Source organism: Micromys minutus (genome assembly GCF_963924665.1).
Source record: "Micromys minutus genome assembly, chromosome: 14".
NCBI lineage: Eukaryota > Metazoa > Chordata > Mammalia > Rodentia > Muridae > Micromys > Micromys minutus.
In genome coordinates this window covers 49,691,374-49,713,990 of record NC_137983.1, presented here as the reverse complement: position 1 = coordinate 49,713,990, position 22,617 = coordinate 49,691,374, and the positions used below count along the sequence as shown (strand labels likewise).

General features: G+C 39.4%; 1 protein-coding gene across 1 annotated transcript in view; it reads right to left on the bottom strand.

Annotated features, from left to right (window-relative positions):
• Positions 1-22,617, bottom strand: part of CSMD1 (CUB and Sushi multiple domains 1) — a gene marked incomplete at its 3' end in the record, with an annotated part of 1,481,492 nt that overhangs the window by 447,450 nt on the left and 1,011,425 nt on the right. Inside the window, exon 8 of the mRNA XM_080928326.1 lies at positions 2,413-2,500. Within this exon, the coding sequence (XP_080784452.1) occupies positions 2,413-2,500 (88 nt within the window). The remainder of the gene's footprint in view (positions 1-2,412; positions 2,501-22,617) is intronic.

Genomic DNA, 22,617 nt, shown 5'->3' with positions numbered 1-22,617 from the left:
TAGAAACACTAAGACACTTCCACAAACAGCATGGTCAAGTCTAGCAAATCATAATCTCACTCTTTCTGTTCTATCTGTCCATTTCTCTTTCTGTTTCTGTGATTAAACACTGAACAAAAAAACAAAGGATATGGTATGGCATGGTATGGTAAGGCAAATGTCTCTGGTTTACAGATTACAGTACACCATCATGGAGATATGTCAGAGCAGGACTTTGAGGCAGGAACCTAGAAGCAGGAATTAAAGTAGAAGCTATGGAGGAGTGCTACTTGCTTGCTTGCAGTGACTTACTCATCCTGGTCTCTCTCTCTCTCTCTCTCTCTCTCTCTCTCTCTCTCTCTCTCTCTCTCTCTCTCTCTCTCTCTCTCTCTCTCTCTCACCCCTTCTTTCTGTCTTTCTATCTTTCTTTCTCTTTCTTCCTTCTTTCCTTTTTTCTTCCTTCCTTCCTTCCGTTTTTCTTTCTTCTTTCATTCTTTCTTGTTACTTCCTTCCCTCCTTCCTTCTTTTCTTCCTTCTTTCTTATTAAGTTATTTATTTACTTCATATTCTTATTGCATCTCACCCTCCCTCCTTTCTTCCCAATTCTTCCTTCTCCCACCCCCCAACCGTCCACCCTTCGTCCCAGTCTTTTCAGAAAAGAAGAGGCCTCTGATGAATACTAATCTGTCTTTGCACCTCAGGTTGCAATACCACTAGGTGCATCTTGTTCTAGTGAGGATAGACAAGGTAGCCTAGTTAAAGGGAAAGTATCCAAAGGCAGGCAATGTATACAGCCCAGAACCATCCCTAGTGGAATGGGCACTCTCCCATCAATAACTAATGGAGAAAATATCCACAGAGATGCCTACAGGCAAAGTTTATGAAGACAATTTCTCAATAGAGATCCCTTCACCGCAAACTTTGCTAACATGTCATCTACAATAACAATAACAGCAAAATAAAACAGCAAACTAAACAATACTACAACAACACTAGAGTAAAGTAGCCAAGTCACTACCTTTGACTAAGTATCTAAACCTTTGACCCTTAAACTGTTAGTCTTGGAGTCTGAAATTTAAAGTGGAGCATTTGGAGTTTGTTCTGTCACATCTGTATTTTGTTTGATTTTTTTCTCTACAAAAACAGAACAAAGCAAAACAAAACAAAACAAAACAACAACCACTGTGGATCATTTGGTTTAGTGTGTATGGATTGTGAGGGTTAAATACAAGAGTTCATTATAAGGGTGAAAACCTAGTTCCACTGCCCTCTTTAAAGGTCGAAGCTGGGAGTGGTTTAGCTTAAGTGACTCATAGGGCAGATCAGGATTGGAACCTTAATGGCTCCTTAATGTGAGTATGGAGAGAGGTTGAGGAGAGGGGCAGGAGAAGGGAAGGTGGAGAGAGAAAAGGAGAAGGAGGAGAGGGACAGGGAGATGGAAATGGGGAAAGAGAAGTCCAAGCATATTCATTCAACAAAGCTCCCAATCTCTCATTCAATACCCTGCTTCACTTTGTGACTCTGCCACATGTGGCCCTTTGACCTTAGGTTTTCCAGTCTAGTTTGTTAAATAAAACACTTTTTAAAAACTCCGTCAGTCTACAGCTTTGTGTAACTGATCACAGAGACTCTAAAGATAGCATCGACTTCGTGATAGCCATTCCACAGACAAGTGTCATAATTCTTCGTCCTCTTTAACGGGATTGCTGCTGTGTCAAGCTCTCTGAACCTCTAGCCTATCCCTCTGCATAGCTAGGATGGCTTTTCAGCCCTTGTCAGTAGCCTTAATTCTGTCTATCTCTCAATCAAATGAGCATATTATAAGGGAGGAAAATGCCTTTCTTGTGCCCTTCACTCTTGATCTTCTTTAGATTAATCTTAGTAGATGCTCATATGGAGTGACAAACATAAGGTTTCTGACCTGAAAGACACAAAAAAATCTAAAGCCCTGCAGTCTTTGTAATCCCAGCTGCATCAAAACATAGCGCATAGAGGGGAAGGGGTCTCTAGCTCTTCATAACTTTAAACTGAGTGGCAGCATCTTAGTAGTAAATGTCACTGAAGGCAGCAGCATTTGTCACCTTAGAAGTTTACTCGAGTCAATAATCCTGAGGCTATAATAAAATTTTTGTGTTCTTTATTTTTAAATACTAGAATATCAAGTGACACAGATTTAAAAATATAAGAAAATTAGAAGACAATAGTTTTTCATATACTTTTCAGAGACAAAGCTTTTGCCTAGCTCAGTTTCTGAACTAGTAATGTCAGGTACGTGGAAATTATCACCAAAATATGTCTAGAGTCTTGCAAATACTGCAGCTTTTTAATCATTGACAAATGATTTCTTTCCATCCATAGTACAAAGGAATTAAAAATGACAACCCAGGCATAAGTGTTGGAAAACAACTCATTTTCCTTTGTTTGGTTTCCTACCTGAAGTCAGAACCTGCTCTTCTGCCGTTGTCTGGAATTCCTGGATCTGGACACATGTCAGAGACCAGAGACACACCTCCTTGGGTCACTACAACAGAGAAAAATGTTGTCAGAAGGTTGTACAGCCATAAAAGAAACATCCAGAAAATGTATGTAAGACGCACTCAGTCCTTTCGTGATCATGGCTCAAAGGGAATTCTCTTATACTGAAGACAGCTCAGCTACATTAAAGTGAGTATTTGCTCTTGAAAAATCAAAGCTACCTTTGCCCATGAGAGAACACTGACATTCTTTGGTTTAGTTCTTTCCTCTATTGAAGAGGTGAAAATTTAATTAGAAGCTCATTTGTTCCTGATTGCCCTTGAGTTGGGTCAGTTTATAGACTAGGGAAAAGGCCATTGCCTACAAAGAAGTCAGCTTTGTCTACTCCCCATGGAGCACAGTGCAGGGGATAATCACTAAGATCTATAAAATGAATAGCCAAATAGATTTAATTCAATTTTAAATGCTGAATATGCTTTACATTGAACTGAAACAGGAATGGCCCCTTTGTATAGATGTGCAGTTCCCTTTCTTAGTCCCTCAAGCCTTCTGTTAGGTTTCCAAAATTACAGAGCAATCTCTAAAGACCATGTTCGTACTGGATAGAGGGGATGGATGGCAATCTAACATCCATCTTACCCTACATAGACCATCTTATTCAATTAAGAAATTTTCTTCTTGTTTTCTTGCAAAAAAATGTATTCAACAGAGGGCTTGTGATGCAGTTCAGTTAAGTGTTGGGGTACACCCAGGGAATGCTTCTGGGAGAGATCCCTGTGTGATATTAGAGACCATTTGTTCTGTACTCTGGGCATCACCATGACTGGGCTTTGGTGTCAACAATTCTTGTAGGGCAAGGTAGAAGCAAAATCGGTACATGGACGAAAACTAATAGAACACAGAACAAAGTCAGGGTCCTTCTGTCGAGAACTGAGACAAACAGCCCGAATGAGAGCTGTATGTGCGGCACATGTATCACCCAAGAAAGAGACAAAATTTAAGGCACTTGGAGAAAAAACAAAGACAAATGAGTTCATTAAAAATGGAATTGATCCCAAAATATTTCCTGAGGGGAGCTATTTAAGTTGAAATGAAAGGACCTCTGATATAACTTCAAACCACTGAAAATGAGTTTGCTCATAAGTGTAAATATATACTCACACATGTGAAAACTACACACACATGCGCACACATTTGTATATACATGAAAATTAGTATCATCATTTTGATTTGTGACTTCAATGTTATCTGTAGTATTTAATAGAAATAGACAAAATAATTATGAATTTATGTTGATGAATATTATTGTGTAAAGAAATAGTTTATAAAATCAATAGCAAGAAGTTGGAAGAATATTGAGCTGTTAGGAGCAAATTTTTCATTATTAAAATTATCTTTATTTAGCTAGTTTTCATTGCATAACTATATTGTAGCTGTTTTCCTGATTTTAATATAGTAATTGAAAAAATTTTGTTGGTTATTTTATTTATTTAAATTTTCAATGTTATCACTCTTCCTGCTTTTCCCCCCCAAAAAACTTTATTCTCCATGCTTCTATGAGGGTGCTTTCCTACCTACCCACCCACTCCCACCTAACCACCCTAGCATTCCCCTATGCATCAAGCCTTCATAGGACCAAGACCCTCCCTTCTCATTGATGCCAGATAGAGCCATCCTCTGCTACATATGCAGCTGGAGCCTTAAGTTCCTTCATATGTATTCTTTGGTTGGTGGTTTAATCCCTGAGAGCTCTGGGAGGTTTGGTTGGTTGGTAGCCTTGTTCTTCCTAAAGGTGTTTCAAACCCCTTCAGGTTCTTCAGTCCTTCCCCTAAGTCCTCCATAGGTGTCCCAGTGGTTAGCCTGAAGGTTGGCTGCAAACTTTGCATCTGTATCAGTGAGACTCTGACAGTGCCTCTCAGAAGACATCCATATCAGACTCCTGTCAGCAACACTTCTTGGTATCAGCAATAGTGACTGGATTTGGTGGCTGCATATGAGATGGATCCCCAGGTGGGGTAGTCTCTGGATGACCTTTCCTTCAGTATCTGCTCCACTTTTTGTCCTTGTATTTCCTCTAGAGAGGAGCCATTCGGGTTAAAATTTGAAGATGAATGGGTGGCGCCATTCCTCAATAAGGGGTCATGCCTAGTTTCTAGATATAGTCTCAATAGCTTCTCTGTCTCTGTCTCTCTGTCTCTCTGTCTCTGTCTCTCTGTCTCTCTGTCTCTCTCTCTCTCTCTCTCTCTCTCTCTCTCTCTCTCTCTCTCTCTCTCTCTTTCTCTATCTCTCTCTCTCTCTCCTTTGTTGGATATTGCAGCTATTGTCATCCTCACTGGTTCCTGGGGAGTTCCTTGCTTTTCTGGAGACTGAGACTTTCTGTTGGCTACACCAAGTTCCCCATCCCCCATTCCTACACAATGCTGTTCAATTTCCTGACACTCTGTATATTATCCCTTTCTCCTCCCACCTGATCCTACCCCAATTTTCCCTCTTCCCCTCCTCTCCTTTTTCCAAGTCTCTCTTTTCCTCTACCCCCTATGATTATTTTGATTCCCCTTTCTAAGTAGGACTGCAGTATCCCCACTTTGGTCTTACTTCCCTAACCTAAAGAAACAGATGACCATAAACACACAAAGCTTATAGAACTCCAAATAGATTGGGCCAGAAAATAAATTTTTCCTGTCACATAATAATCAAAACACCAAATGCACAAAACAAATAGAGAATATTAAAAGCAGCAAGGTAAAAAGGTCAAGTAACATATAAAGGTAGGCCTATCAGAATTACACGAGACTTCACAACAGAGACTATTAATGCTAGAAGATCCTGGACAGATGTCAAACAGACCCTAAGAGAACAAAAATGCCAGGCCAGGCTTCTATAACCAGCAAAACTCTCAATTTCCATAGATTGTGAAACCAAGATATTCTATGACAAAACCATATTTAAACAATATCGTTAAACAAATCCAGCCCTACAAAGGATCTTAGCTGAAAAACTCCAACACAAGGAGGGAAACTATTCCCAAGGAAAGGCAAAAGATTAATCTTTCAACAAACACAAAAAGAAGATAGCCACACAAACGTAATTCTCCTTCTAACAACAAAAACAACAGGAAGCAACAATCACTGGTCCTTAATATCTCATAACATAAATGGACTCAATTTCCCAATAAATGGACGTTGACTAACCGATTGGATAAGTAAACAGAACACAGCATTTTGCTGCATACAGGAAACATACTTTAATGACAAAGACAGACACTATGTTAGAGTCAAAGGCTAGAAAAACTTTTCCAAGCAAATGGTCCCAAGAAACAAGCTGGAACCGCCAGCCATTATAATATCGAGTAAATAGATTTTCAACAAAACGTTATCAAAAAAGAATAAGGAAGAACATTTTATACACATCAAAGAAAAAAAAATCTAACAAGATGAACTCTCAATTCTGGACATCTATGCTTCAAATGCCTGTATTCAATAATTACATTCTTAAACAATTATAACAATGATAAAATGGCAGTAAGGGTTTAAAAAAGGGTGTAACATTATGTGTTCACCTCATGCTCCTGGAATGCCTTTCAGCTTCATGGATAAAATTTTGCTTCATTTAAAAGCCCAGATTCAAAGGAGATGTGCAAAAGGTATAATCTTTCTACTGGGTAAAAACCAAGGGCTAAGTCTCATTGTAAGGCATCCTTCAAGCTACGTTTTCATTTATGATCGAAATAAATAATCCAGAATAAAGAAATTTTCATAAGTTCACAGTGTTTGATCATGGTGAACTTTGTGGCTTTATATTACAGTTTGCTTGTACCACTGACTGACCCTCTGTTCTTTAGTGGACTTCAGATATATTTCTGCCAAACTAACCATTTAACACCTTCAGAGGGTGACAAAATCAAGAAAGTCATATAATACATACTCTGTTTTCTTAGCAGTTATGTCTCCACTTTGTCCCTGCCCTTCTGATGAGTGATAGCCTGTTCCTGGATGTGTGTCAGGGGACACCATAGACCACAGACTTCTCAGCTTGAAATAAGTAAGCATGGGCATTTTCCCCTGAGATTTCCAGGAACCTTGCTTCCTTAGGGATACAGGAACTGCACTAACAGGGTAGACACTAATAAATAACACCTTCTCTTTTCTTAGGATGTTAAGGAATTTCTTCTCAAGACAGGGGTCTTTAGACAGCCTTCTCTTGAGTCAGTAATGTGATTGGTTTGCTGATAGCACAATGATGTTCATTAGCATCATATTGGGATGGGACTAGAGCACCACAGAAAGCACTGAGTTCTCCTTTGTGTCTGCAGAATATTTGTAATCTATTGTAAGTCTTATTACTTATTTTCCACATTTGACAAATGCTTACTACCTCCATATAAGCGAAGATAACAGGAGCTGCTGGAATTTGACGGGGGAAATTTATTAGCACTGGTCAGGTCAAAGGGGTAGTTTATACTGGAATAAATAGTTATAAACACACTACTTTTCTGGTATCATTAAAATGTTATTGACAGATCTTCAATCAGACTTAGAGGACTTCATGTATCGAGAAAGCCAAGAGCTAGGTTTTACAAACACCTGCATTATGAAAATATGCTCTTTCTAACAAAATATGATAAGGCAATGCTCATTTTACTAATACATGTTTTCATGTTAACTTTACATCTGGAAACTTCCCACATTCTCTTGTGAGAAATCCTGATGACATGCTTCAAGTATTCTGTTAGCTTATAGTGGTGTATGAATTTAAATGTATTTTCAATTTTCATAGGATTCCCCAGCTATGTTATTGAGACTCAGGAAGTAAAATGACTGAGAACTGACATGAGAAAGGACTGCCAGGCCACATTGGGAACCTTGACTCTTCCTTACATCATTGCCTCCTGGTTCTGCCTGGCTGTCGGGGGCTGAGGCAAGCAGGGTACCTGATTAATGCCATCCTAGTAATAGTTAGCCTCCCTGCAGACAAATCACTCTGGCAGGAAACTCCCAAGGAGACATTATTTTCCTTATGCATCTTCAAATTAAACCACAATGTTTTGTTACTGTTCGAAGGAAATGAGAAAATAACTGCTCTCAAATATAAAATCCGTGCACGCTTATGCTTAGCAGAATTAACACAAGGAAACACTGCACAAGAGCCTTCAGAGCGACCTGTCAACAGCCTCTTCAGACGCTTGCCACACTCTGAAGTATGTAATTCAGGACCTGGAGATGACTCGTGTCCTGCACTGACCTATGAGTGCATGTCAGACACACAAGGAGAGTGCAGGGGAATGACACAGCCAAGAGCCATAGCCTCTGATACTCATGAACTCGTGGATTTATGAATGCTTTGCAGGGTTTGTGCAAAAAGACCCTGCAGGGTGCTCTCTACAGTCTTCTTAGAGAGATGAGATCACCTAGAAAACATCTGAATTTATTTGTATGAGATTGGAGGGAGATGCTGGGGCAAAAATAGGAGAAAGGGGCTTGAACTCTATGTGTAATTGATTTCAGAATCTATGTGTGTTTTGGTGTGTATGTGTGTATGTCCATGTGTGTGTGTGCACATGTATTTATGCACATACACATGTATACATGCTTCATTCTATACATATTATCTGAAGATAAATATTTAACTTTATAATAGATGCCATGAAACTCATGCATATTGGCATATGCTTAAAGCACAAATGTAAACATGCAAACATTAAATTAATATATTTACCTACATATGCATCTAATTAAAAAATTATAAGCTTTATGTGCATTAAAAATATTATATGCTTATTATATCATATTGTGATTGAATCTGAAACCTTCCAATAGATTGTTTTGTCAATTAAAACATTAATAATTTGGAATTTATTTCCTTTCATTTCATGTGCCTAAGTCTTTTACCTGCAACTATGTAAGAGTATCATGTGTGCCTAGTACCCTTGAAAGCTAGAACATAGTGCTAGATACCCTGGATATGGAATTACAGGAAACTGAAGTGTCTTGTAGGTACTGGAAACTGAACCTGGGACCTCTGCAAGAGCAGCTAGTGCTCTTACTCACTGAGCCCTCTCTCCAGACTCTTACTATTGTGTGGATATTATATGTGTGTGTATGTATATACTATGCACATGTGGTTGTTAGTAGAAGTAAGGAGAGAGTGTGGAATCTCCTGGAGCTGGCGTTTTTGCTTGGTGTGAGCCATCAGACATGGGTGCTTAGAACCAAAAAAAGATTCAGTTGCTTTGAAAAGCAGAGAACACTCTTAACTGCTGAACCATCTCTCTGGTTCCAGTTCATTGACTTTTAAATATAGAATATACTATTTTATGTATCATAAGTACTCTTAGCCATTTGACTTTAAAGTGATTTTAAAATATTTTATTTAAGAGCATTGTAATGAATTCACTAAAGGTTCTTATATATTTTGCCATACACACACACAAACACACATATGTATTTATATTAAATATAAATATAAGGAAATAACAAGGTATTAAAAGCTTTCTTAAGACATACCAAAATGACTGCACTTACCTGTACAAACATTTAAATATGTCAGTATCAATAGTAATAGATGTCTTGTGACATAGCTTCTTTTTATATCTTTTCATTTCAAAATTTGTAATGGCTATTAAAAATAGTATAAAATATAAAATAAATACAACCTGTTTCATTCATTTTAATCATTTAAATTATCTATTACACAATAGAAGTTTAGCAGTGCAACTAGGAAACCAACAAAATAATTGGATTTACTTATTCAGAAGCCTCAGGATTTCTTCATATGTATCTGTGCACTGTGGTCCCTGCAATGCTCAGGTTCTTTGAACATGTGAATCCTAAGAGAACAGAAGCTGAGAATCACATCAACAGGAGCACTTCCTGCAGATGCTGGCAGTCATCCTTGGAAAGAGCATATGGTCTGACACTTGGGAGATTATAACACACAGTATAGCACGCACACAATGTCGAGGTCATGGATTAAAAACAATTAATTCCTGTCTCCTTACAGAAGGCGAGTCATGTCACTTCTAGTCCTGAGATCACAGAGATTCAAATTCAGGAAAAAGAAATTTAAAAATTGTGGGTCATTAAAGGTCACCGAAGATTATTTAAGATCACTGAAGGTCACATATTCTGACTATCACATTTAATGACTTAACCTTAAATGAATATATTAGATTGACTTTGCTGTGTTCCTAATCAGCAAGTCTTATATTGGTAAATGTAGAAAAATAAGTTAATACTCTGTTTCAAAGAATATGTCAATTTTTGTGAAACCATGAGGTATTAACATTAAATGCAATGGAAAAACTTTGTATATGACCCATGGGTGAGGAGTGTAAGCCCATGCACCCAATCCACACACACTATGGTGTCTGACTCATTTCTCCTGCTTAATAAATAAGGAGAGAGGAATGAGTCAACATATTCTGCTCATTTAATGAAGGGTGTCAGGTTTGAATTTCAAAGTTATGTTTGTTTCAAAATCAACCAATTTTCTCTCCAAAAAGATCCATCAAAGACAAATACCTGTGTAGCTATGACACCAAATGGAATGAGCAGTCCCTCGAACCCTTCACCCCACACTGAACAGGATGCTTATTAGACTTCAGACAGACTCCCCAGGGTCAAAGATTCTAATTGCCAGCTTCATAAAAATATATCATAAAGTAAAGCATATCATAATATCATACTGTGCACTTTTCCATAAATGTGCAGTAGGTGAAGCCTGGAAGTATATGGGCTTGTTCTCTGGGTGCTGTATGAAGACTTGGGATTCACTGAGAATATGCATTAGTTACAGGACCCTGGAGAGATGCAAAGGAACCGGCATGCCTTTGTATTGCAACCTGCAGTCTTAGTAGCAATATGGTATTAGAGATGGTAAGCTCTCCCATTAATGCTTCATCTACTGCTGTTCAACACAAACGGTCACTGTGAGCATCTATGCCTATAACCTCAAGATTACATCTGCAATACTTGACCTCATGGACATTTTACCCAGGGATGTTTGCATGCTGTGTCTACTTCCCCTAAGATTAGAGGATAGAAATAAATACCACCAAGACAACAGAAGAAGGCATGCAGGAAGTATATCTCTAAAAGCAACATGCACTTTTCATTAAAAATGAAGAAATTATTTGTAATGCATAAGCACAGGCTACTCTGAGAACAGTGTTTGAGATTTTCATTCCAAAAAGCACAGTTTAGTGTCTCATAACTCAAACCTAGGTAGCTACACAGGAAAAGTGTGCCTTTCCACCTCTAAGTAAAGAAGTATGAAACTTCATTTTGCTGTATTTGTGTTTATTCCTGTAGTTAGTATATTTAAAAACTAAGAGGGAATAATTGCACTTTTGTAAGACCATGCATCTTCATTGGTAGGAAACTAACAATTCATTTGACTTTTATATCTTAGGCTAACAGAAATCAGAACAGAAATAGCAAGCTAATTCCGGCCACCCCTTCTTGGTGGTTCAACATCCATAAAGCTAGCGATGAACTAGAAGCCAGTGAGTGCACTGTGGGTTAGTGTCTGGCCCCAGCTTATGGACAGTTGATGGAGACCTGATGGACAAAGTTGGAAAGTACTCCGAGAGACAGGCGTTGCTACAGATTGAGAAGAATGTGTTTGAGGTTAAGGCAGGGGTTATATAGCAGGAGTTCAGTGTGAATGGAGTCTGAGAGGACTTTTGGCATTGCAGCTAAACATGGTAGGCTGGATGGCTGTCAGCCCCAATGAGGAGGTGCTAGTGAATTTTTACTGAGTATTATTGGGGTTTCTGCAAAAATATGGCTTTTAATATAGAAAATGTTAGGTTATTTATTTCCAGTGAATCATTAGACCAGGGGTGATGGTATTGTCTACATTATTTCTCTTTTTACCCCCAGAAGCTCTGCCATGACTAACACACACTGAGGTGACCACATGTCTGTGCTGACAATGAATCCAACCCAACCCTGGCCGAGTCAAAGCAGGGGAAATAGGCAAGGTTGGGAGCACACTGGTAAGGCATCTGGGAAAAAGCAGGCAGTTAGGAGGGATGCATTGTAGGAAGTCCCAAATTAGAGGACATTTTAAGATAAAAAGAGTTGCAGGCTCTTGCTCTTCCCTTCTTGCTCCCACTCTGTCTCCTCATTCCTCCCCCCTACTTTATCCCCATCCCCTTACCCCCTCTTCATATGCTCATGTCTGGCCTCTACTTCTCCTCTCTTCTCTTCTCTTCTCCTCTCTTCACTTCTCTTCTCTTCTCTTCTCTACTCTCATCTTTTCTCCTCCCCTCCCCTCCTCTCCCTCGCTCTCTCCTCCCCCCTCTCTCTCTGCCTTTCTTTTACCTATTCTACTACCCCCTCAACTCCCATCCCCATGTCCTGAATAAACTCTATTCTGTACAAAAATTATATAAATAAAAAGAGTTGCAAAACGGTTTAGATTATATAAAAATGTCAGGTAAACAAGAGTAAGAATCATTCATTGGCTTAGCCACGTGAAGGATCTGTAGTGATGACAATAAGGCCACTTCGGGTTGAAAATACAAATATCCGGAGTCCAGAGGCTCAAAGAGACTTACTCTTTATGCAAAGTGTTACATGCTGCAATTAATTACACAAAGTGCCATGCTGATTTATGTCGAGGTGGGTTGAAATCCTGTTTCAGTCTAATTCAACTTAATTAGTGACCTGAAATACCAATTTTCCTTCAAAACGTGAAGTGTGAAATAAAACCTCTGGTCTGTGGATAAGGTGTTTTTGTGCAGTATTAGACTGTATTAGCTGCTTGCTTCATTGTTGTGACCAAATATCTGACACACATAAGGGATAAAGGCTTTCTTCTGGCTGTCAGTTCCAGGGATAGCAACTATCTTGGCAGGCAGGGTGTGGTGAAAGAAGCAAAGGCAGGCGGCTGGTCACATCGCATCCATAATAGGGAGAGGGAAATGAATGCTCTGCTCCATTGACTTTCCCTGCACTATTCAGTCAGGGTTACAACCCACAGAATTGTGCTACCCATGTGATGGGTTTACCCTCTTCAATTAACCTATTCTACACAATACATCCTATATTTGATGGTTTGCTTTCAGGCTTATTCTACATCCATCAAGTCAACAGTCCAGGTTACCCATCATATAGACCAATATAAAAACCCTCCAGGAAGCTCTGTCTGCCTTTCCTTCAAGTACCAAATGGCATCTCAGGAGCTGCAGATTAGACACACATACCATTGACTCCATAGCTGTGAATGAATGCAGCCTTCGGTGCCCATCGTTCATAAAACAAATACTTATTCTTCTATGCAAGCCCTGTCATTGTTGATATTGTTACACACAGGGAACTGACCATACATTTTCCTTTAAGTTCTTGATAAAGAAAAATGGATCTTTTAAAATTCAATATTATGAATGCAAAACGACATAGACAGTGTTTGATAAAGCCACGATTTCTGACCATGTTTCTTTCTTGCAGGTTGCTGTGACTTTTATTGCTAGAAGGGAATATTTTTAAGTCAACAGTGCTGGATCATTCTAGAACTTTCTTTGATGCTGAGTTTCTCCTGAGAGAAATACCCAAAGCTCCTAAGATTCCTCACTAAAGATGAGGAGAAGAATCATATATTTTTAACTTATGTGTCATGTATGCGTGCTGGTTAGGCCAGTGGTCTTCCTGGCTTTTATTTTATGTGTAGGAAAACAGTTCTGGTTACACAAATTGTTCTCAAATAATTCTCTTACTTATAAAAAATTAATGTGATTGAAAACCCTGACAGATTTATTTCATCAATGATGTTTAAGCATGGGGATAATTTTCTCGTAAGAAGATGGCAATACAAACATCATTATGAGGCCCCATTCTGTTTCCTCTGCTCCTCTTTCTGTCTGTCTTTCTTTCTTCCCCATGTCCTGGTGAAGAGGCTTAGTATGGTAACAGACAGGAAGCCTGTAAGCTAGTGTTTGCAGTAAAGTCACTTCCCACTCTGCCCTTTTCACCAGTAGATTACTCCCTAGTTGGTGACATTATTTTAATCTTTCAAACTGATTTTCTTCCAGTAAGGAAATGTAGGACACATTTATTAATGCACTATATAGGGAACACACTTTCTCACACGTAGCAACCAAAATACAACCTAGACTTCTTCCAGCCAGTGAAACGCAAGCCCAGTTAGAACCAAATTGGAAAGGCACCTGTACCAATGAGTTCAGGGAGTGGCCTGCTACAGGCTACTTCTATGTTTGCAGAAGGACTCAGGGGGCAAGGCTTCTTTGAGGAAGTCATATTTTTCTTCAGACTGACAGGTTACTAACTGAGTAGAGATGACACTAGGCAGATGCTGCTTCCTCTCACATGATGCAATGAAATCTGACATAGGTAAATTATAAGTACATTTGCCCTCCCAGAAGACATGGAGGACTGCAGAGAGTTGCCTCACAGCCAATGGTTATTTCAGCAGAAAGATGATTCAAAATTTAAATTCCTTCTTTAGTCAATTAGACGTGGAGCCATTCTCAGTTAGAAGAGGTGAGCTGATTTGTCTTAATTTAAAAAATTAATGTTAATGGAGTCTACTTTTCAAATGTAAGATAGAAAAATAGTGTAAACATATCTGAAAATATTCCATTACCTGATTACCCTTAACTTAAATATGCAAACGCCACACACATCATCAACTATCCCTCCAGCCACCATGCATACTGGTTTGTAATCAGAGCCTATTTCTGAAGTATCATACCTAGTGTGTAATGAACTATGCGTTTCTAAATGGCGTGCTGTGAAAAAGGCAGCAAACAAAGGGAAAAGGAACTTGGTTGAATTTATTCCTGATTTTTTTTAAGTGTCAGAAGGCCTCTTTCCATTTCTGGATGAGTCAGGAGGGATTGTGAAGGTAAATGTGATTGTTGCAGGAAAAGCAGCTGTCTTTCCCATCGCACTGTCTGCTGACAGCTTGCTAAGGTGCAGTTGGGCTGTGCCTCCACTGTACACTGAATGTGTGGCATTGGTCTTGCTTTAGAAGAAACCAGACAAGGTCTTGAAAATGTCTCACACTAGGAATATTTTTGTTGGAAAAAGGGTTGATTAATCTTGCTACATGCTTAAGTGTCTAATCTAGCTTAACCGTGCTTCTTGTCTAATTGAGCTTAATTCACAAATTATGAAACAAAGTGTTAGGTACAACAAGAAATACAAAAAACAATATAAAACTCCAGAAGTCTGGGCTCCCTGCTCTCCATAGATCAACTAGAGATATCTTGCATAACTACATATAAACACACACACATACACACACACACACATAAACACACACACATATATAAAACGTACACATATATAGCAATTCACAAAGGAAGATAAATAGAGATATAACCAAAGTACTAAGCAACTATCAAGATTTGTATTTATTCTGTGTTTATTTAGATATGTTATTCTTCTTAATATTTGAGATATTGAACATTTTTTAGAACAATGGACCTAAAACAAAAATGCAATCATACCATTTATTTTCCAATTTAAACATCTTCAGTATCTTCAAATAATATTTATAAACTTATTTACTGTTTATTGAGAGCAGGAGTGACGTTAATATACTCATCATGTTAAAGCTACTACATTCTCTGAAGAAATGAATGACTGAGTTAGTGCACAGATTCATTGGAAAGCCCAACAAGGGCCAGCATGTTAAAACAGTTGAGATTCTTGCTGGGTAAAGCTTTGTCTTACTGTTCCTACTGTTGCTCTGGGATGATTGACTTATAGCTGGAAGCTGCTGTGGTTATATCCTCTGACCAAGGTACCAATGTGCCAAGGTCAGCCAAGTGCAAAGACTGAGCAGACCCACTAAGATGATAAGGCAGTTCTAGATGCTCCTGCTTCAAACCCACATTGTATGAGATGAACAGGCCACAGTCTGTTTAGAGAAATGTCATATACTCAACGACATATGACACAGACACTGAATCTCTTCTCAGTATTTTCCCAAATTAGCAACTCCTGACAAATACCACTGACCAGTTTCTCTGCTCCTTCTCTACCCCTTTGGGTTCTAGGCAGTTTCTAGCTTTTTCTTTAATAATTAACTAATGGACATTGCATGGGTTATTTTTCAAAACCATTAGTTATAGCAAATTTAGTCACCAACATGATGGAATTCTGCAATGCCCAGGGCATTAGTGAGGTTTACCTCAGAGAGGGTCACTGTCCCCAGAAGATCTGTCCTGTATGTCTGTGGCACTATCCTAAGGGCTATTGTCTTTGACTGACTAAAACAGAAGAAAGGAGAAAGGCATCTGAGCACCATCTCTCTCTTCCCTATCTCTTGATCCTCCAGGTTGTGATCAGACAGTTTCTAACTCCATCCAGGGTTGGTCCTGTGTCTGTCCTCTCTACCTCAATGGATCATACTCTCGAAGTCCTGTACCCAGTAAGGCTTTTTTCCCATTACTTTTTTTTTTTTATTGTCAAATATTTGGATTCAGCAATGGACAAAACTACAATTAAAATCTAAGAATACACTCCATTTGCTGGACAATAAGAAAAAAAGGTATGTCATACAAAACATTTGGGAGAATCGCTGTTTCTCTGAATCCACTTGCTATGTGCACTAGTAGGAATTAACAAATCATAGGAAAGAAGCCAAAAGGAAAGGCCATAAGTTAAGTGACATGTCTTGAGTGTGCTGCTACCTTCACAGAGAGCTAGGTCCTTGAGTACTATGTCTTCTGCCAAATTAGAAATCCTGTGCATAAGAGCTATGGTATTTGATTGGAATGAGGATGGGTGTCCCTGACAATCACTTTGTAACAACTATAGCACTCCTGGGGTATGTTCATCACCTTGAAGAATAACTCCACATCTCTGTGATGAATAGGCTTGTCTCAAGAAGACTGTGGATAAATAAAGTTGAATGTGACCTAGGGTAACTCTCTATGTTGATTCTTTTTAAAACCTTTCTTAAAAAAATGGCACTTAGTGGCTTCACTGTATACCAGGTCTGTCTTTGGATATATCAGAAAACCATGACAAAACCATATGTCAAAGTTTGTAAAACTTGTGCCCTATTTTGGATTCCCTGTTTTGTTTTTCTGTAATGCCAGTGCCCTCTATAAATAGCTTCAGACATGATCATTAATGAGGTCTCTACAAAGCTTAAGGGGATCTAGTCATAAGTGCAATTGGTTCTCCAACCCCTGGCTGTCTGTGAAGGCAGCAGATAGCACAACTCACATCATCTAGCAAATAGTATTTTAGCTTCTTCCCTGCAACTTGTTAATGCCCATCAGACCCAGCTTGTGCACACTGTCCTTTGCATAAAAAGAAGCAGTGAGCTCCCACTAGACACCGGATAGAGTAGCAACTTCTTAGTGTAGGAATGAAACTCAGCAGTGAATTTCTGCTTCATCTGAAATTCATGCATTTCCCACTGCATTGTTGAGTGATTTTATTTTATTTGACAGAATAAGCAGGTAGTTATATTAAGGGATGAATCTGTGTCTTGGGTAAACTTATTTATTTCAACACACACACACACACACACACACACACACTCAAAATGGAATGCGTAAGACAGAAAATCCTGTCAAAAGATCACAAAATGTTTCTTATCTCTCAAGAGGTCATCATAAAATTTATAAAATTTATGCTGGCACAGGAATTCTGAACATAATTTTGCATGTAAAACTGAGGACAGAGGCTGGAGAGATGGCTCAGTAGTTAAGAGCACTGGCTGTTCTTCTAGAGGTTCTGAGCAACCACATGGTGGCTCACAACCATCTGCAATGAGATCTGATGTCCTCTTCTTGTGCATCTGAAAACAGCTACAGTGTACTTATATATAAAATAAATAAATAAATCTGTTTTTAAGCTGAAGATAGCCATGGAAGCTCCTAAATTGAAGCTCCAACTTCTTATTTCTACACCTCGATTTTCAAATTACCCACCTGTGTGATGCCATACTTCAAAAGTTTCAACTATACTAAGGCCCTCCTTCTAACCCATCATAACTTTTCTATTCTGTATGATAATCAGCCTCACTTAGGACCCAGATATAAACCAAGTGTGTAGACAGAGTTAAGTGTGACACCTAAGACAGAAGTGAGTCCCTAACAAAAGCAGCCCCGAGGGCATGGTTTCTCTCTATCAAATGCATATTCAACCCTTGGTGCTAACAGCCAGTAGATATGTTATTCAGGAAATGTTTCTCCTGTCATTCTTGCTTTCTGGATGGGCAAAGAACCCAGATGAGAGTCAAGGTTAGCTACAGCAGAGAAGTCAGGACAAATAAAATGCAAGCACCCCAGAGAGAGCTCAGAGTGGGCTACACAAAAATTCACCCCAGAGGTTGTGTATGATTAGCTCAGAGAGTTCTACATCATGAATTTCCAATGAGCTTTTAATAAAGATTTATGAGGAAGCTGACAGTTTCATGAGGCAAAGTGGCTGTTCTTGCCTCCAAATTCAAAGTCAACCAGACTTCCTTTTTTAGGGAATTTCTTCCCATGAGTCTCTTAAGCACCCCATCAAGGGGATCAAAATCACAATGCAAATGATATTAAAGTCTTTTTATGAGGCTGGTCTTTTCTCAGTATGCATGTGGTATGTGTGGCAGTTACAATGGTGCCCTGGTACCTTATTTTCTGATATCATTAGAATAAGCTGTGATTGTTATTAGGTTTAACCACAGTGGGAAAATGGTTTTCAGAAGACACACTTCCCATGACCGACCAGAGATTCACTGAGGCACTCTCTTCCCTTACAAGAATCAGATACATTTGGAATACAGGAAGGTATAGATATGGCCTCGTTCTGCCCACACACAGAGCCTAAGCTTATGCACACTAACATACAGTAAAGGATTAGGTTACACCATTTAGAATAAACAGGACATGTGACAGATATGACACCGTGCATTATAGATATGTATGAGACTCTAGACCTTGATGGTGTCTACACTCAGTAAGAATGGACAAGGAATGTGGGCGAGTCAATTCTTGTAGTGACCTAAAACATCTGGTAGAACAAGCACAAGCCCCGCCCCCCGCACCTCCAAGGAAGGCAGCTCATACCATGTCCTGAGAGCATCACCAACCTAGTGTCCTGAGGGAAACGAGTTCACTCTAACAGAAGAAAATCTGGCAATGGAACAAAGTGGGAAGCCCAATACCATGGGAGGTGGACAAATCCAAGGGTGGGCTATGCAGAAGCAGAGCATAAAATGAACATTTTCTGTGTCTCCTCGTAAATGGGAGAATGGCCAGAAAGCTTGTTTAGATTAGTAATAGGGTAATAAAATACAGCAAATAAAACATGTAAATATTCCTGGCCCAAACTCTAGACTTTAGAAATAAAATATAAATGCAACAAGAATATTGTAAGCTAGTAATAATGCAATATTGGGTGAAATTAAGCAAAACTTTGGAATAGGAAAGGCAGAGCATAAAATCAACAACAACAAAAAACATGTTCAGAGAGTCTAGGTTTTATTGAATGGCAAGAGCACAAAGGCCTAAGAGACATAGTAGGCAGGATCTGGCTGGTGGTTTATTGGTATTTCAGAAGATGGTTGAATACCCACAATCAAACATTAAATAGAGCTTGGAGAATACTATGAAAGAGGGGAAAGAAGAATTGAACAAGCCAGAACACAATAAAAAAAAAAAAAAAACCTACATGTGCTATAAAATACAGGTACCATGTTACAATCACAGACACAAAGAAGCTAAACAAGAAGGAAGTTCCAAATGAGGATGCTTGAATCTCACTTAGAAGGGAGTATGAAATTGTCATAGTAGACAGATGGAGAGAGGGAATTGGGAGGAAGGTGAAAAGGGAAAGGGAATGGGGATTTAGACTAGGTGTGGGGAAGGACAGGAGAGAAGGTTACATGGCCATAAAGATGAATGGAAATCTGCATCTCAGAGGGATGAAGAGGTAAGGGGCAGCTCCAGGATGGGACAGAGACCTAGTATAAAGAAGGCACTGAAGAATCAATACATTGGGAATATGGAACTTGAAGAAGCCACCTCCTGTAGCCAGACAAGAACCCTAGTGGAGTAATAGATACCAACCTACCCTCAAAACTTTCAACCCCAAATTTGTCCTGTCTATAAGTAGTGCAGGCACAGGGGAGGGAACAGAGACCAAAGGAATGGCCAACCAAAAACCTACTCAACTTGAGACTATCTCATGATGAAGTACCAATCCCTAACAGTATTGGTGATAATCTGTTATGCTTACAGACAGGAGCATGTTTTCCTCTGAGAGGATCAACCCAGGAGCTGACTCAGATACAGATACCCACAGCCAAAGAGCAGGTAAAGCTTGGGAACTCTAATGGAAGAATAGGAGGATCTTGGGCCCCAAAGATTTTAGGTACTCCACTGGAAGACCAACCGAGTCAACTAACCTGGGCCCTTGAGGCTCTCAGAGTCTGATGCATGTGTATATGTTCATTTATATGCGTGTGGGTTCATATATGTGTCTGTGTATGTGTATGTGTGTGTACACATGTATACATGTGTATGGTGATTGATTTGGTATCACTTACTAGTTTATTTTCTGAAGAACTGTTGTCACATTGGTTGGGTAAAGGCAGGGTAGAAAAGCCTCAATTGATAGTAGAGAGGCAGCATTGCTTCATTTATCATTGGCTGCTATGCTTTCATTGGAACAAATTATGACCCGATTATGACATGTCCAAAAATAATGGGAAAGAAAAGGTACTAGTGAACTGGCTGTGCTTTAAACTAAATTAAGCTTAGCCAGTGGGTACAGGACAGATGTGGTCCACCTTCATCACCCAACTTCTCTGCTCCCATATGTCAACCCTGGCTATTTATTTTAAACACGTCAAAGCAAAAGTTAGTGCATTTGCTACTACAGCCCATGGCAAGCCACTAAAGTTGGCTACAGACAAACCCTGCTAGATGTTCACCTTGTCCCCACAGCTGGTATTCTAAAATAGCTTACATCCACCTTTCTTTTCCTGTGGAATTGGATGACCTCCCACATCTGGATCTACACAGATCACCCCTGAAGCATCTGATTTTTATTCTCAGATTCATTGCCTGCACAGAGAACACACTGAGCTCCCGTGACAGATAACCCTGTCAGCTTGAAGTGTTAGGGAGAGAGTTTCTAGTTTAGGGTAGCTGAAGTGAGAAGGCCCACACTAATAGTGGGTGGCACCACTAAGTGAGATGGAGTTCAAGAATATGAGAGTATGAGTATCTATATTCATCTATTTTTGACTATTAATACGATGACATCAACTGCTTCACACTCTGGTCTCCATGCCTTCCCTGCTGTAAGGGGCTCTACTCAAACCAAGAGCCATATAGAACTTTCCTTAAATTACTTTTGTATCTTGGTACTCTGGGTATCTTGTCTAGGTAAGAATAGAGAGGAATTTGACACTCCATGCACATGATGCCTTTGCACTCTAGGGGTCCTGTTTCTGACATTCTCCTATTGATGTGGATAGCTGGACTCCTCCTTCCTCCCACTGTTACCATGGGAACAAGGTCTAGTGACCATCATATAAGCTTTGCTATTATCCTGGCCTGTTCATCCACAGCTTATTTTACTGCAGAGCTTTACCCACCATGATATATTATCTTCACATTACTCGGCTTTCTCATGGTTTATTCCTGTCTTTTCCCAGACATGTAAAATTCCTCAGGATAGGGTCTTTCTCAGTATTGTATTTCAAGAAGCTACAACAGCATTGGCATTCACTCCTTGTCTGCTAAATAACAAAATAAGCATCCTGAAGACTAGAACAATCTCCTTTTTGGTAACTGCATAAAAGCTTAATCAGCATTCCTGATTCTGCAAATAATCACCCCCCTCCCTCCCCAGTGCAAAATATCACAGCAGTTGTCTCTCTAGTCATCTTTGAGATACTAAATAACTAAGCATAAATAGCTACACACGTTTAGTGGCCAATAGACACTGATAAATTAAAGAGTGTGCAAAGCATCGCCTGCTCTTGAGTCAGAAGGTGACAAGTCTCATTTCACCCATGGCAGCCTGCAACTGTCATGTAAAATTCTGATCTGATCTCGATTCATTAAAGTGAAGAGATATGTCACAGCTTGGAGGTCCACCATCTTACCCAGTTACAGAGATCAACTGCCATGATGTCGCTCTTGTTTTGAGTTGGAGGTTTCAGAAAAAAAAAAGTTTCTTATCTGCACACTACCACATACAAGCATACAGGTAAGCATTGCATATACCCACATGACCATTAATATGTGCCAGGGGATAGGTACAAAGAAAAAAAATAGCCTTCAGAGAATGCATGCCACATCTGCATTGAGAGAGGAAATAAATGCCCAAAGAAGAGATTTGTCAGGGTGTGGAGTTTTAGAGATAAGCTCAACCAAGCTATTCACATTCATATACCTCATGTCACCTCTAAAGCCTTTGGTTGTCTGGATGTAGAAGAAGCTGAGAAACCCAGCAAGGTGTCATGACTGAGAAAGGGGACAACACAGGGACTGTAGGGATCTTCCCAGAATTGAGGAACTCTTGACCTTGATTAGGTCAGAATGAGCTGGGGACCTTGTGTGGGCTTTCGCAAGAACCCCACACCCACCCTAGTGCATTCAAGTTATCCAGAATCTACGAGGAACACTTGGTCTGACCACACACTCCTCAACCAGGCTCCAGATGTAGATGCTGAATGGATCCACCCTGGACAAGGAGACGGAAGTAGCCAGGGAGCTAGAGAGTTTGACAACCATAGTAACCATCCTAGCACAGGTGCCCCTCTCAGAATGCACAGAACATGTAAGAACATACCACAAAGGCTAAAAATTTCACCATCTGAGACCTTAAAGATTTCACTTCTTCTAACCAGTTTGTAAGAGGACATCTCCATCTCCATTTTGCCTTTGTTTTGAGCACAGGTAGTCAGCAAAGTATAGTAGACAGTGAGTCTCTAAGATGCTGCATCCTGATTATCTTAAAGCCAAGACCCAAAAAACTGCCTAAGTTCTCAATCTTCAGCATCTAGAATAAATCATGATTATGTTTTGACTACTATATAACTTTCAATGTATAGACTAGTCTTTAATTCCCATAAGTTTAATGATATAAACACAAAATTACCCACTTGTACGGAAGCTAAGCCATATAGATATAACTGAGCACTCACCTGCTGCACATCTAAGGAGAGCATCAA